The 13,930-nt window shown below is 42.0% G+C and overlaps 2 protein-coding genes across 8 annotated transcripts in view; one reads left to right on the top strand and one right to left on the bottom strand.

Annotated features, from left to right (window-relative positions):
- COQ8A (coenzyme Q8A) overlaps positions 1–1,453 on the top strand; it is a 124,543-nt gene extending 123,090 nt beyond the window's left edge. Inside the window, exon 15 of the mRNA XM_073338683.2 lies at positions 475–1,453. Within this exon, the coding sequence (XP_073194784.1) occupies positions 475–516 (42 nt within the window). The 3' untranslated portion in view covers positions 517–1,453. The remainder of the gene's footprint in view (positions 1–474) is intronic.
- Positions 1–13,930, bottom strand: part of CDC42BPA (CDC42 binding protein kinase alpha) — a 322,264-nt gene that overhangs the window by 37,939 nt on the left and 270,395 nt on the right. For all 7 annotated transcript variants that reach the window (XM_073338668.2, XM_073338662.2, XM_073338664.2 and 4 more), the window contains 6 exons: positions 10,389–10,508; positions 9,562–9,642; positions 7,071–7,176; positions 6,194–6,330; positions 5,313–5,452; positions 4,510–4,591 (listed from right to left, as the gene is read on the bottom strand). In XM_073338668.2, the coding sequence (XP_073194769.1) occupies positions 4,510–4,591; positions 5,313–5,452; positions 6,194–6,330; positions 7,071–7,176; positions 9,562–9,642; positions 10,389–10,508 (666 nt within the window). The remainder of the gene's footprint in view (positions 1–4,509; positions 4,592–5,312; positions 5,453–6,193; positions 6,331–7,070; positions 7,177–9,561; positions 9,643–10,388; positions 10,509–13,930) is intronic.

Genomic DNA, 13,930 nt, shown 5'->3' with positions numbered 1-13,930 from the left:
GATTTAGAGTAGCAGTTGTTGATGTTACTTTGTGAATTGCTGGAGAATAAAGTAGGAAAAGCCCTAAGAAAAAGTCTCCACAGAGAAGCATACTTTTGTTTTATGTTTTTCTCCCCCAAGGAAGTGGGTTTGTTCAGGAGACAATGCCTGTGTGTAGTCTTCTGTGATTCCTTGTAAATAACTGACTCTAACTGGGCTACAGTTGATTTTTTTTACCCTAATCTAGCTCATTTTATTTATTTTTTTCTTCTATTTCCTGGTAACACTTTCTTTTTTGTATTGAATAAGAGTACTTGAAAAGAATTTGAACAGCCTCAAAGAGAAATATACTTATTTAATTCCTCTACATTCCCAGTAACTGTGAAGTTTAATCCAAATGATACTCACGTAGTCATGAGAGGGAGAATGGCAAATGTGGGAAGGACCCTGTAATGTATTACCTATCTTTACTGTGTTTTTCATGTTCTTTTTCAGTTGCTATGTAGAAGCTTTCTAAGAAGGACTCTCCGAAAGTAGGCCGGGAACCATGACATAATGAGGGGGGTACTGAACACGTGGTATTGAAAACTGAACAATAAAAAGTAAATGTTTTACTACCAGGAAGCAAGGGGGAAAAAAGGAAGGAGAGGAAAAATGCAATGCTTCTGTTAAATGCATTCTCAATTGGGGGAGAAATTGGATTTTGACAAAGTCAGCCCCATGACAAAGGGTAACGAAGTAAAGCCTTATGGCACCATGGAACACAGCACAAACCACGATGAAGGACAGAGAACGGGTTACAGAAAAAGGGCAGACAGTAATGCTGGGTTTCAGTACTTAGAAATGGAGACTGTACAGTGTTCAGTCATGACTCTGAATCTTGCATGGTTTGTTGCCTTCTGCATCCCACCGTAGGTGACATCACATCCCAGGTGGACCAGCTGCTGGTAAAAATTGAAGAGCAGCTCATAGTCTTGGTCCATGCTGGAACCAATGACACACGTGGAAGCAGATTGGAGCTCCTGAAATTCACGTTTGAAGATTTAAGTAGTAGGATGAAGTAACAGAATTTAAGAGAAATATTCTCTGAAATACTACCAGTGGCATGATCAAGGCCAAGTCATTCAGTGGCAGATTAGGAATCTAAGCATCTTGTTGACACTTTAGCTCTGTGAGACATGGGGGAAGTTAAAATAATAAATACAGTAACTCCTCACTTAAAGTCGTCCCGGTTAACATTGTTTCGTTGTTACGTTGCTGATCAATTGGGGAACATGCTCATTTAAAGTTGTGCAATGCTCCACTCTTACTTTGTTTGGCTGCCTGCTTTCTCCACAGCTGGCAGCCTCCCTACACCCCCCCCTCCCCACATGCCTCCCGCCCCCCGGCAGACCCCGTGGTTCAGCGCCTCCTGCCCATGGCAATCAGCTGGCCTGCGGTGTTTAGGAGGGAGGGGGAAGAAGCAAGGACTCGGCACACAGGCTCCCCGTCCCTCCCCTGCCTCCTGCCCGGGGCAATCAGCTGGCTTGCAGCATTTAGGAGGTAGGAGGGAGGAGCGAGGACTTGGCTCGCAAGCTCCCCCTCCCTCCCCTGCCTCCTGAACAGTGCAAACCAGCTGATTGACCGGGGCAGGAGGCAGGGGAGGAAGGGGGAGCCTGCATGCCAAGTTCTCGCTCCTCCCTCCTGCCCTGCAAGCCAGCTGATTGCCCTGGGGGGGAGGGGAGCGAGGACTCAGCATGCCTCCCCCCTCCCTCGTGCCCACGGCAATCAACTGGCTTGCAGCGTTCAGAAGGGAGTGGGGAGGAGCGAGGATGCAGCATGTGAAGTAAAGGGGGAGGTGGTGGGGGGAGAAGAGGAGGGTCAATGGTAGGGGTTTAGGGGAAGGGGTGGAGTGGGTGGGCCGAGGGTTGAGCCCCCTGCCCCTGGCAAAGTCAGTGCCTGTGCTTGCAAGAACAGCAAGAGGAGCAGCCAGACAGTCCATCCTCTTCCACTCTCTGACTCCACCATCTCAACCAAGCTTCATACTCAGCAGTAATGACTGTAGTATTAACTTGTTTTTTTAAAATTGTTTAAAACTTACACCTGTATTAAATTGCTTGTTTAAAATTATTTAAAAAGGTATATAATATAATGCCTTTTGTCTGGCAAAAAAAAAAATTCCCTGGAACCTAACCCCCCTATTTACATTAATTCTTATGGGGAAATTGGATTCACTTAACATTGTTTCACTTAAAGTTGCATTTTTCAGGAACATAACTACAACGTTAAGTGAGGAGTTACTGTAGAACTATACAATGGAATGGGCTACATTGGACTAAATACTGTTTGGTCCAATAAAAGATCTTACCTCACCCACCTAATCTCTTTAATATCCTGGGACTAACATGGCTACAACACTGCAAACAATGTACTGACTGATAGGGATGTGAGTTTGGGTGAGAGTTTTAATTTGTAGAGAGATGGCTAGAGACAGAGACCAGCACAGAAAAGAGGAAGCAATTTAAATAAAATAGGAAAGATTATTAGGTAATGAAAAATATTAAAGTGAAGAAGAAGTGGGCTAAATATCCAGACAGTCTGACGATGGCCACATTAGCAAAGGGTCAAGTTCTGCAATCTTTTATCAATCAAAATTCTGACTAAAGCCAACAGGAGTTTTGCTCAGTGAAGGAATGCAGAATTTGGCTCAAAGTTTTAACTGCAAATTTACAAATTAAAACATTATATAAAATAGAAAGAGTAAAGGAATATGTATATAGATGAGAATTCAGGACCAGGACCATGATTAAAATGGACTGAATATCAGGAGAGGCTAAGTACAGAATCATAGATAGAGGGCCAACCCCCACCCAGACCATTAACTCATTTAGTCTAGTCCCATGCATTTTACAGGACCACTCACTATAGTATTTCCACTAGCACTAAGGAATCTAAACTGTTTAGAATTCAGAGACTGAGTAGAAAACAGCTGGAGAGGAGTAAGGCACTCTTCCAATCCTGAAGTGATCTCTGCATAGATGCAGACTTCAACAGGACTCCATATGGGTGTGGGGGTCTTACCACTGGGAGGTCACTTCAGGATCCGGATCTAAAAGGGAAGATTATAAAGGAAAAAGGGGGCACAATCATTATGCCCTGAAATCAAAGACAACAAAGGGAGCATACTTTTTAAGGTATGAATCAGACTTGAATTGCCTAATTAGAAGGAGCCATGAAGCTGAGGAGGTAGCTGAATTCTAAAAAGTTTGGAAAAAGGCATAACTAGCAGTAATGGGAGATTGCAGCTCCTGGGCACAGAGTGCAAAGTATACATCTAGCAAAATGTTTCTTGCCATGGCATGGGACTGCTTCCTTCCATACTATGCAAAAAAGGAAATCAGAAAGGAAGAAATTCATTACTTGGTTTTGAATTAAAGAAAAGACTTAATTTACTATGCATACAGTAAATGGGCCAGAATGTGAGCATTGAATAATGATAATGTAATCTGTTAGCACTTGGAGGACCCTAAATACATGGAAATGTAGATGCTGAGTTTCAGCAAGAGATGTACCTTTACATCCAAATCTGGGATGAAATCCTGGGGCCACTGAAGTCAATGGGAATTTTGCCATCAACTTCAGTGGGCCCAGGATTTCACTCCTGATCTTCCCTATAGTTCTGGATCCAGTGTTGTGGTTCAGGCTTCTCTTTTGTTCCAGCACAATGAACAAAAGAAGAGGAGAGAAAGCATGGAACAAAATGGAATGGAACAACAGAGCAATGGTTAGGAAGTTAATAAGAGGGGAATCAGACAGGCAACAAAGATAAAACAATGCATTGTCGAAGTTTGTGGGAACCATTTAGGAAAAAGGGTAAGAATATAAGAAAAAAACAATGAAGGTAAGCTCCTACTTTCATATCTACAATCCAGATCTCATGTGTATATTTTGCACTCAATTCCTATCCATTGACATGAATGGGAGTTTGCAGGGATCAAGCCCATATATTCAACAGAGATATGCACATATACAATAAATGTATGCATTATGGTTCAAGGAATAATATGAAATACAGATGTGGGGGAAGATTAAGGTCAGAAAATGTAGATGTAGAAGATCATTGCAGAACTAAAGAATAACAAAGAAAGAAAAGACACTTCAAGAAGATTAACAAAAATAAGAGCTCAGTGAAAGGGAGACCATAGAACTTCTAAAAGGTACCAAACATAATTTTACTATGAGAATAAGGTGCAAGTATATTCTTGAAACATTACTTAGATTGTAATCTCTTTGGGGCAGGGACCATTTTCTTCTCTCTTACAGTGCCTAGCACTCTTGGGTCCTGGTCTATGGCTCAGGCTCCCAGGCATGATGGCAATACAAATAATGAATAATAATTCTATGCACCACTGCTACCATGGAGGAGCTGGATCCGTGTTAGCAATGGAGAGAAAAGTTCAAAAACGAAGGGCAGTGTGTGTGGCTCAATCCCATTGCACCATACTAACAAAGCTGCGCCTAGACCAATCAGGTTTAAACATACATACTTACTCTAAAGATGCAGGGAATATCTTTTCGATTTGCATGGATGACATCAGAGGCCAAGACAGAACTCACTGAGAATTCTTCATCCCTTACAGAGACAACAAATATCATTTAGAAGGGAGCAAAACATTTTACATTGTGCTTGCTCAGTAAACGTAGAGCTATTGTCTGAAGCACACAATAATATAGCACCCAGACCTAATTTTTAAAATAGCTTGATTTTCCATCCTCCAGTTAGCATCAGCAGAAATAACTTACAAGTGTGTTGTAACCAATTTTTGACTACACAAACAATCACAGAGATAAATCTAGCCAGCTATTCTGCATTAGGTTTCTACTTAGGTTAAAAAAAGCCAACCAAAACCCAGTTTCCCCCCTTCCCCTAACCCCGGACTGTTGGTGTCAGAACAAACTCTTGGGTATAGAGATATAACACCACACTGGATTTTTATACAGAAACGCATACACTGGTTATTTATAAAGCCAAAGAGACAAAATTTCAGCTACAGCCACTAATCACTATCGGTTGTTATAACCACATTTGGTATAAGAACAACAACAAAAAGTTTATTTAGCTCCCTGGCTGAGACCTTGTGTGGTAAGTTTTATACCAGAACAAATTTTTGTGATGTCTTAACTAGAAGTTTTCAATAGCCATGAAGTTTACTGGAAAACAAGCTTCAGTTTAAAATATTGCTCAGGGATACAGAACCTTCCTGGATGTAACCTTCATTCCAAGGAACTCAAAATGAAGAATTTGCTGTCTCTTGTTTTCCACAGAAAGCCCCACTCAGCACTAAACAGCTTACCTCATGTCAATAACCTGACTCACTACCACGCTGGGCTGGGATGCTTTTCCTTCTGCTATATCATACAGGAAGAGTTTGAAATCACAGACCACGGCCAGTGCTCTCTGCCAACCTTTCTTTACTCCAGCTGGTTTAGGAACCTATAGTAAAATAAATAGCACTGATCAGCTTTTCATGAATTGGTGTTTTCAAAAGAGCATAATGCAAGTATTGGGTCTGTCAGCGACAATGAAGAGTAGCATCAATAATAGAAGAAGCGTACAGTGAAAGAAATGAGAGCCAGCCCAGCAGCCTGTCCAAGTGTCAGATGTGAGCGCTACACTATATTACAGAAAACCTGTAACATCCTGGGTTCTGTCCCTATCTCACCCTTCTACACCCACAAACTCCTAACAAAGGAACCGAGGGATTGATACAAGAAGAAACAATCTTGTACATCTCTAGTTCACCTGCTGGAATGCAGCCCAGATAGTGAGGTAACATTTGATGGCTGTTGGTGATCTCAGTACAATGCCCTCAGAAGAAAGAAGAAGAAGAAGAAACCACCTCAGAAGAAACCACCACCACAGCTGACACTAGTCTCAATAGAAGGGCTGAACGATTGACTGGACTTGTAGCTGAACTAGCCTGTTACTCTAGAAGCAGTCTCTCCAAGACAGGTTCAAAGTACATTGGCATAGCAGAATGAGAGGAGCTTGATTGCCGCTACCAATGCTATAACTGTTCTGTGAATAATCAGAGGTCTTCAGTCTCCAAGGCTGTAACTTTAAAACAAAACAATACACAATAAAACAATTCAGAGCTAGCCTTTAATTCCCTGACAGATTGGGACAACAACAAAGTTAACACCAGGCTACCAATTCCAGTTTCCTGATACTTACTCGAACATGACCTTCGTATGCAGTTCCTATGCCTTTCTGTGGATCTATCCCCAGAGGGCCTTTGGTCTGTTCAGGAGGGATTGGGCACACTGCTGGGGCCTTGTCTGCACAGGTCACATGGCATGAGAATCCACATACTTATCAGAGGAGAAAAAAGGCAGTTAATGTTTCATATAAAAATCTCCTTTCTTTTGTAATGTGAAAGCTGTGGTAATAATACATGCAAAGCAGATTGAAGTGTACTCCATTGCCAATAACTGAATTATTTCAATAAAACTTGCTATACTGAAAGAGGGGGAAATAAAGTTACTCATAGGAGCAGAAAATACATGGCCTTGAAAAGCCAGATTCTGATATGAATTCAAACTTCTTCAAAGTTCAGAGTGCCCGGTTCCAACACTCTGGTTTGGAATATAAAGGAGAAAGAGGTATCAGTTGTGAAGTTAGGACTGAGGCACTTGCAAACTTCAGATCTATTATTTTGGCGTAAAATTGGGGTCGAGCGTCAGCTTGCCTGTCATTTTCCCCAACGTCAGGCTGTTGTCAGCACACCTGACATCTACCATGTTTCCTCGCTGCCATTTTAAATCTAGAATAAATGACTAAACTGTCTTCAACTATCAACCATAATAGTCTAGATATTTCACACCATGTCATTTCCCCAGTTACACAGTTTACTGTAGAATCCTCTGTGTGAGATGCCCAGAATGCTTAGCCCCCATTGTTACAGGCTGCAAGACGAAGAACACAACACAGGAGTTAAACCTTAAAATTACGGAATGCATTATTTCAACATAATAACGCTGCTTTTATAGTTTGCATAACACCTTCCATAAGACTCTAAGCACTTCAGCTCCCATTTACTCGTCACACTCACCTTCACAAGTGCAGCCCTGTCTTATTAAACCAACCATCAGAGATGTGCACTGATTGCATTTTGTAGGGGTATTAAAAGATTTCACTACAAACTGGTGGGCCTTAGGCTGTGAAACAAATGGACACAGATGTTAATTTCTGGTAACACTTTTCACAAAGAACAATTACTTTTTCACATACCATACATAAAAGAGCATACATGTGGGTTTAAAAGCTCAGCTTATGTTTATTAAAAACAAGAGCTGTGTACAAGACTCCTTGGCTGAAAATTTACCTTGCAGTCCTTATCAGGTCTTAAAACAGCTCAATTTTTATGGATTGCTGCTATCACCCTCCGTAAACTAACTATGGAAACTTGGACCATGTCCCAGCACATGAGTTTGCAGCCACTGTTGAAAGGAAGGTTGTCAAGGTCAGTAGTCCATAAATTGTCTCCTGTTGCAATAGTATCCTTCAGAAGTTGCAGGCAAACATTTTTTTTTTTAAATGCTGGTCACAGAAGCTTTATGTTAAGGGTAGTGGGCGTGAGTGGAAGAGGAAAGTTATATGTGGGTGGGTCACTATAGTTTAAAATTCTGACTTAAATACTGGAATGGGTGATATAGTTCAGCTTTACAGTGCTAGGCATGGGTGGTTTCATAACGTCAATGGTAAAATGTTTAAGGTAAGAGACCACATAAGGCTGATTTTGAAGGGGAGTTCCCTTCTCCGGGACTCCTGGGAACATGCGCTGTCTGAAGCGATGCATATATTCCTTTCCTCCACAGGGAGAAATATGCTGCCACAAAGATAGCAGAGACAAATGACTGTCTGTGTGATGAGTCTGTTTTGATTCATAAAAGGTTCTACATGATGCCCAGGAAGCTGCCTCACATATTTCCTGCAGATAGATTATTCCCACTCTGCCCAGGAAGAGAATCTCCTCTAGAGGAGTAGACTGTGGTGGGAATGGGAACAGAACATTTTCCTACAGTACATTTCCTGAATGCAAAATATCACATCCATGTGTGTAACGTCTAAGATTTGAGAGAGGGAGACCTTTGTTGAATATTTTTTGATGGCTATGAATATTATAGTTACGCTAGCTGTTTAAGATATTTACCAATTAAAGACTCTGACTGCATCCATCTTTATGACACAGCCTGTTTGGTTCATATGCAGTTTTCTGACTACAGACTGAAACTGATGAGAAAATAAGTCCCATTTTAGAAAGCTTGTGGCACAGCCTAATGTAAGATGACCCTTCAGGCAGCTCCAAGAACAGATCACTTATTAATTAGTGCAATGGTGAACTGCTCACAAAAACAGGCTAATTTTCTAGGGAAAAAAAGCTTGTTTCACAAGATTTCACAGGTTCAAAAAGTTTTTGTTAAGAAACTTAAAACTGGCACTTGAATACATGAATGAAATAACAGTCTCCAAGCAGGAACTTTGGTAAACCTTGTTGCTATTTTGTGGTTACCTTTGTTTCCCATCTGTGTATAAAATGCTGACATAGCCATGGGAGGAAACATGCATTTCTTTTATCTAATATTTCCATATGGGTAAACTTCTATTAATCATTTCAGAAATACAGCTAACAGATATAGGTAACATTTTCAAATGGGACTTAGGTCCCGATGTCACTCAGCCACTTTTGAAAATTTAAGCCTTTGAGTCTTTCCTTTCAAAAATGTCCATAGAAACTCTTCTACCCTTGCTTGAATACATGAAACTATTCAGCCAAGGGTGAAATTAATTCCAGGGACTGGCATAAAGTCCAAATATAGAGTTTCTGTGCAAGTGGAGTGTAGGAAAGCTGGAGAACTGGAATTCATTCTTTCAATCAGAGTCAGAGTGCCACCGTGTGCTGGTTACAAAAAAGATACTGAGGTTCCTGAATCTGCACAGACAAATCCATATCTCCTCCATTCTCAGCTCGCTCAAATAAGGAACTTCTATGCTGGGCCTACATTGGCCAGTGAAGTCAGTTTCATAGCATAGCGCCCCTGCACAGCTGTTCAGTCGACAACCCTGCAGCAGTGTCCCTGTGCAGTGGTTAAGTGGTCGGGAGCTTCTTGCACTATCATTCCTTACCAGTAGTGAATTTTATCTCCAAATCTTCATCTCTCAGTCACTTTGAGCAGAAGCTGAAAGTGTCTCATGCTGCATGCCAAAGACAAAGAAAGGGAGAATCTTCCCCTCAATGTTCTCTGGCATTTATTTTCTTCCATTATCTTCTAGCTCTATAATCTCCCTCTGTTCTTTTTAGATGGCCCAAGTTGGCACTTTTGCTGCGACCAGATATGCAGAGCAAACGATCAACTCCATGTACTCTTGCATTAGGCAATCAACTCCAATCTTTTGCATCTTGTTGGGGAGTTTAATTTAAACACAAACCACCCAGGCAACTCTAAGAAAAAAATTCTGATAAACAAGTTTCCTGAAGCCACTGTTTAGGAATGAAATGTGCCCCCGTTTTATACAGAATTTTTGAAGGTGTGACCGAGTACCTTTGGTGCAGAGAGTCCTGATCCAATATATGCTGTCCTCATGGCTGGTGTATGAACCGAGTGTGGAGGATGATCTGTAACCTGAACACAACCACCCCACAAAAAAGTAGTGAGATATCAAAGGCACGTTATCAAAAGCTGCTTGACTAAAACAGAAAGGCCAAAAAAAACCAACAGAAAAGTAACCAAAATGGGGGACAAGGACTAATATAGGAAAAACTCAGCAAAAATTAATCTTAAGATGCACAGCAGAAAATGTCAAGAAAATGGTCTGCTACGTTAATAAAGAAAAGACTTATTCATTTAGTGTGGTTTAAAACTGCCTCGTCTGTACTGAAAGAATCAGTCCTAATTTCCAACTTTAAATTTTCCCCTTCAAAAATCAACATTCTAACAAGATGATACAGGCCACATTATTAGTTATTTAATACTTTGCCCTAATATGGTTATGCAAGTGATTCAGAATGAGTTATTGAAGACTACAGTATAATGTAATTTTTAGCACAGACTTTTAAAATATATACCATGACTAAAGAGGAGTTATTAAAAGAGACAGTGTGCACTTAACAATTCATTTCCTGCGTACTCCCCAGCCCAATCAGATGTATCCCAGGTAAAATTTAACTTGCTCTAAAGTGGAAATTCCCTGCGGTGTAGAGAACTCATGTTTAAAGGCTTAAAATGGTGCATAGTCCTTGATGGAGCCTCTGCACATGAGTGAATTTCAGCCTAAACAGAAGGACAAACTCTGTTTGCAGCAGTCATTTCTGTACAGAACAAACTCTTAGTTTGTAAGTAAAACGTCAAAGCATCAGCACAGAGATTACCTCAATTGGTTCAATGTCACTAGCTGTGGAAGGAGACCTAGATCTTGAATGGAGGCGAGACTTGATATCTTCATCCCGTGAAGGAGTATTAGACAATGTAAAGTTCTCAACTGAATCAATCTATAGAAACATGACAGGGAAAAATAATTGAAAAAAAAATTACTTTTAATAATTCACTGTTCTTCTCAAACTAAGATATGGAAACAGCAGAGTTCCTATGAGAGAACAATACACTTTAAACATTTTTGCAAGAGATATACAACTCCAAGAATTAAATTTCCTTGTATGTGAGTATTTGCAGACTTCAGTTGAACTATTCATATGCTTAAGTATAAGCATGTTCCTAAGCATTTGCAAGTTCAGGACCTTAATGAGTTCTTGAGAAGGCTGACTATGCAGTCCTTTCAAAGGCCAAATTAGGATATTTTCAAACACTACTCTTTTTGGTCCATGTAACGGGGTGGTCACCCCGCTCCAGCCCCTGCAGGGGTTAAACGCAGCCCTGGAGAGGGCTGGGAAAAGCTGAGTGAGTAGCTGACCACAGGTGTGGCCAGCTCAGTCAGGGCCGGGCTGTGGGCCAGAAGCAGAAGGAGTCTCACTCTAGCCCTGGAGGGAGAAGGGCTGGCTGCCTGGGAGCTGAAGGTGCCTGAGCAGGGCAAGGGCAAGGGCAAGGGCAGCTCCCACCTGGTAAACCCCCAGGCTGAGGCCTTGGTGAAGGCCTACACAGGTACTGGGGTTGCAGAGGTGCAGCCCAGGGTTAGGCAGAGGCAGCTGGTCCTAACCCCCCTTGCCAGTGATGAGTGGCTATTAAACTGCAGTGTGCCCCAGTGAGTGGGGGCTAGATGGTGACTGGCAGTAGCCACTGAGGCAAGGTGGGTATAGAGGGTTGGGGTTCCCCTGGGAGGGGAGACCCAGAGCGTGGTGGGGTACTGCTGGGGCAGCACCCGAATGTAAAGGGTACTGGGGTCCGGGAAGGACACAGGGCCAGCGGCAGGTGAGACACCGGCCTGCAGAGGGCGCTCCAACACTGGAAAGAGCTAATTCCCAGACGACCAGCAGGAGGCGCCGCATCGGTGAGTTGTCGCTTCGTTACAGTCCAACTCCTGTAACTAGATTTGCTTGTGTGGGCCCTATATATTTGAAATCCCATTGACAGCAGTGGGTTGCTGCACAGATACAGAGAATCCAAGTGAAGGATTGGGGCTCTAAATGGAAAGAAGAGCTAAATGTTTAAAATTGGAAAAACAGCTGAAAAAGAAAACGCAACTTTTCTAAAGAAACACATTTTAGACAAAGATGTATGAAAAGTTTGTAATAAAGTATATTCTAGAATATTTCACTTTTGAGGATTCTTCAGGTTCTAATTATTCACAGTATTTTGAAAGACAATACAACAAATTTGTCTGTTACTGCAAACGCTGCTAAATTATATGAAAAAAATCCCCTGCCAAGTAAATTTAGTAACTTACTACAAAATTGCTAAATACTATGTTTAACAATCAGAGGAAAAAGACCGAGCAAACTACAAATTTCCTTTGCTAGAGAAACCACTGTTGCTACAGAAATGGCTGTTTTTTGAGGATGTAGGTGTACATAATTTGAACTGCAGGAAAGTAAAGCCATCCCGACTACAGATGCAGCCCGTGCAAGGGGCCTTTTTCTTGATTCTTAATATTGTATGAGATGCCGACACTCAATCCTAACTAAGCTACCAAGGTTTTCTAAGGAGATGATTCTACGGGCACAGAGGCAAGACTACAACTCTCTATTGTGTAGCACTGGACCTGAGTCAATTTACCTGAAAATCTTGGACAGAAGCAAGTCGTCACTGAAAAATGAAGGTTACTGGCCTGTACCCAAAGTTAGTCGAGATGGAGCTGCATACTTACACTTAAGGGTACTGCACCACCTTGAGGTCCTTGCAGTAGAACCATCTTCTAGCAGTGTCAGCTAGAGCACTCTTGGCACACTTAGGGTGAGACTATGTCAGGGGTTGAGTGCCCTCCCCACCTCAGTTTCTTTCACTGCAAAGCCAGAGACCCAGAAAACAAGGACTCTGACAAAGGGGAAGGCAGGTAGCAAGTGTGAATATGCAGAGCCATTTCAAAGAACTCTGATTACTGGTAAGTAACCTTCATTTCTTCTTCGAGTGGCTCTGCATAGTCTCACTTATGGGACAGAAATAATAAGCAGTGATGAAACAAACCTGGAGGCAGGAACAGAGACTTATTTGAATAGAGACTGAAGCACCGTCTTGCTGAATCCTATGTCCACCCTAGAAACCAAGTCCAGAGCATTGTGCTTGGTGAAAATATGCACCAAAATCCCAGGTTGCAGCTTTGCAGATTTCAACAACTGGCCCCTGCCTAAAACAGGTGAAGGACATAGCCACAGCTCTAGTGGAATGCACTTGAATTGCAGCAGGTACGGGGACTTTTGCTTTTGTATACTATTCAGCGGTGTATTGTTTAATCCACTGAGAAATAGTCTGGGAAGAAACCATATGCCTCATGTGGCTTTTGGCATAAGGCACAATCAATCTAAGATTTATGAAAACTTTTAGTCCTCTCTAGGTAATAGGTGAGGGCCCTTCTGGCATCCAAAGCATGTATGACAGATTCTCGTTTATTAGAGTGAGGCTTAGGGGAAAAGACTGGCATTGTCTGACTGATGTGAAAATCAGACACCACCTTATGTAAAAATCTATGATCAGATCTGAGAACTATGTTGTCCTCAGGGAAAGAAATGAAGGGTGCATCAGCCACAAGGGCATTCAATTCACGTACTCTCCTGGCCGACATGATAGCTATAATATCTGTTCTTTAAGTATTCCAGAACACAAAGCCAATATAGAGAGGAGTCAGAATCTCCCTTCATCCATGCCTGAAATCTGGACCACTTTAGATGGTAACAGTTTCTCGTAGATTGTTTTCTAGAGTTAACTAGTATGTCCTGCACAGATGGAGAACACAAGTGCTCAAGAGCAGACCAAGTCAAAGTCAGATTGCTCACACTATCTTGTGAAGAGACTGTGAGCCTGGATGAAAGATCCTGTGTCCTGCTGGGATAGGAGATCTGGTGATAGTGGAAGATGCATGAAAACTCCGCCACACAGTTGAAGGAAATCAGTCAACCACTGCTGACATGGCCTAGCCAGGCCAATCAGTATCATTGTTGCCCTGTCCTGACATACCATCCTTACTACCTGGATCAATGGGGGGGAGTGGACCTTCCCCAGTGTAGAAGGAAGGCATCTGACAAAAACTGACTGTCCCAGCCTGCTCTGGAACAGAAAAGGTGACATTTTTTGTTGTCTGGTTGCAAACAGGTCTATGGCTGGTCGACCACAGCTGGAAAATAGTCTCAACCAATTGATCCTCTAAAGACCATTTGTGCACCGGGGAGTTGTCTCTGCTGAGATGAACGGCAAGTACATTGCTTTCCCCTGCTGGATGCAGAGCCATAGGGTAAATGTTGTGACGAAAACACAAATTTCACAGACTTATCTTTGAACACAGAAGAGCAGAGTGAGCACCCCCCTG

This window comes from Lepidochelys kempii, chromosome 3, assembly GCF_965140285.1.
Source record: "Lepidochelys kempii isolate rLepKem1 chromosome 3, rLepKem1.hap1, whole genome shotgun sequence".
Lineage (NCBI taxonomy): Eukaryota > Metazoa > Chordata > Testudines > Cheloniidae > Lepidochelys > Lepidochelys kempii.
This window is presented reverse-complemented; position numbering and strand designations above follow the sequence as displayed.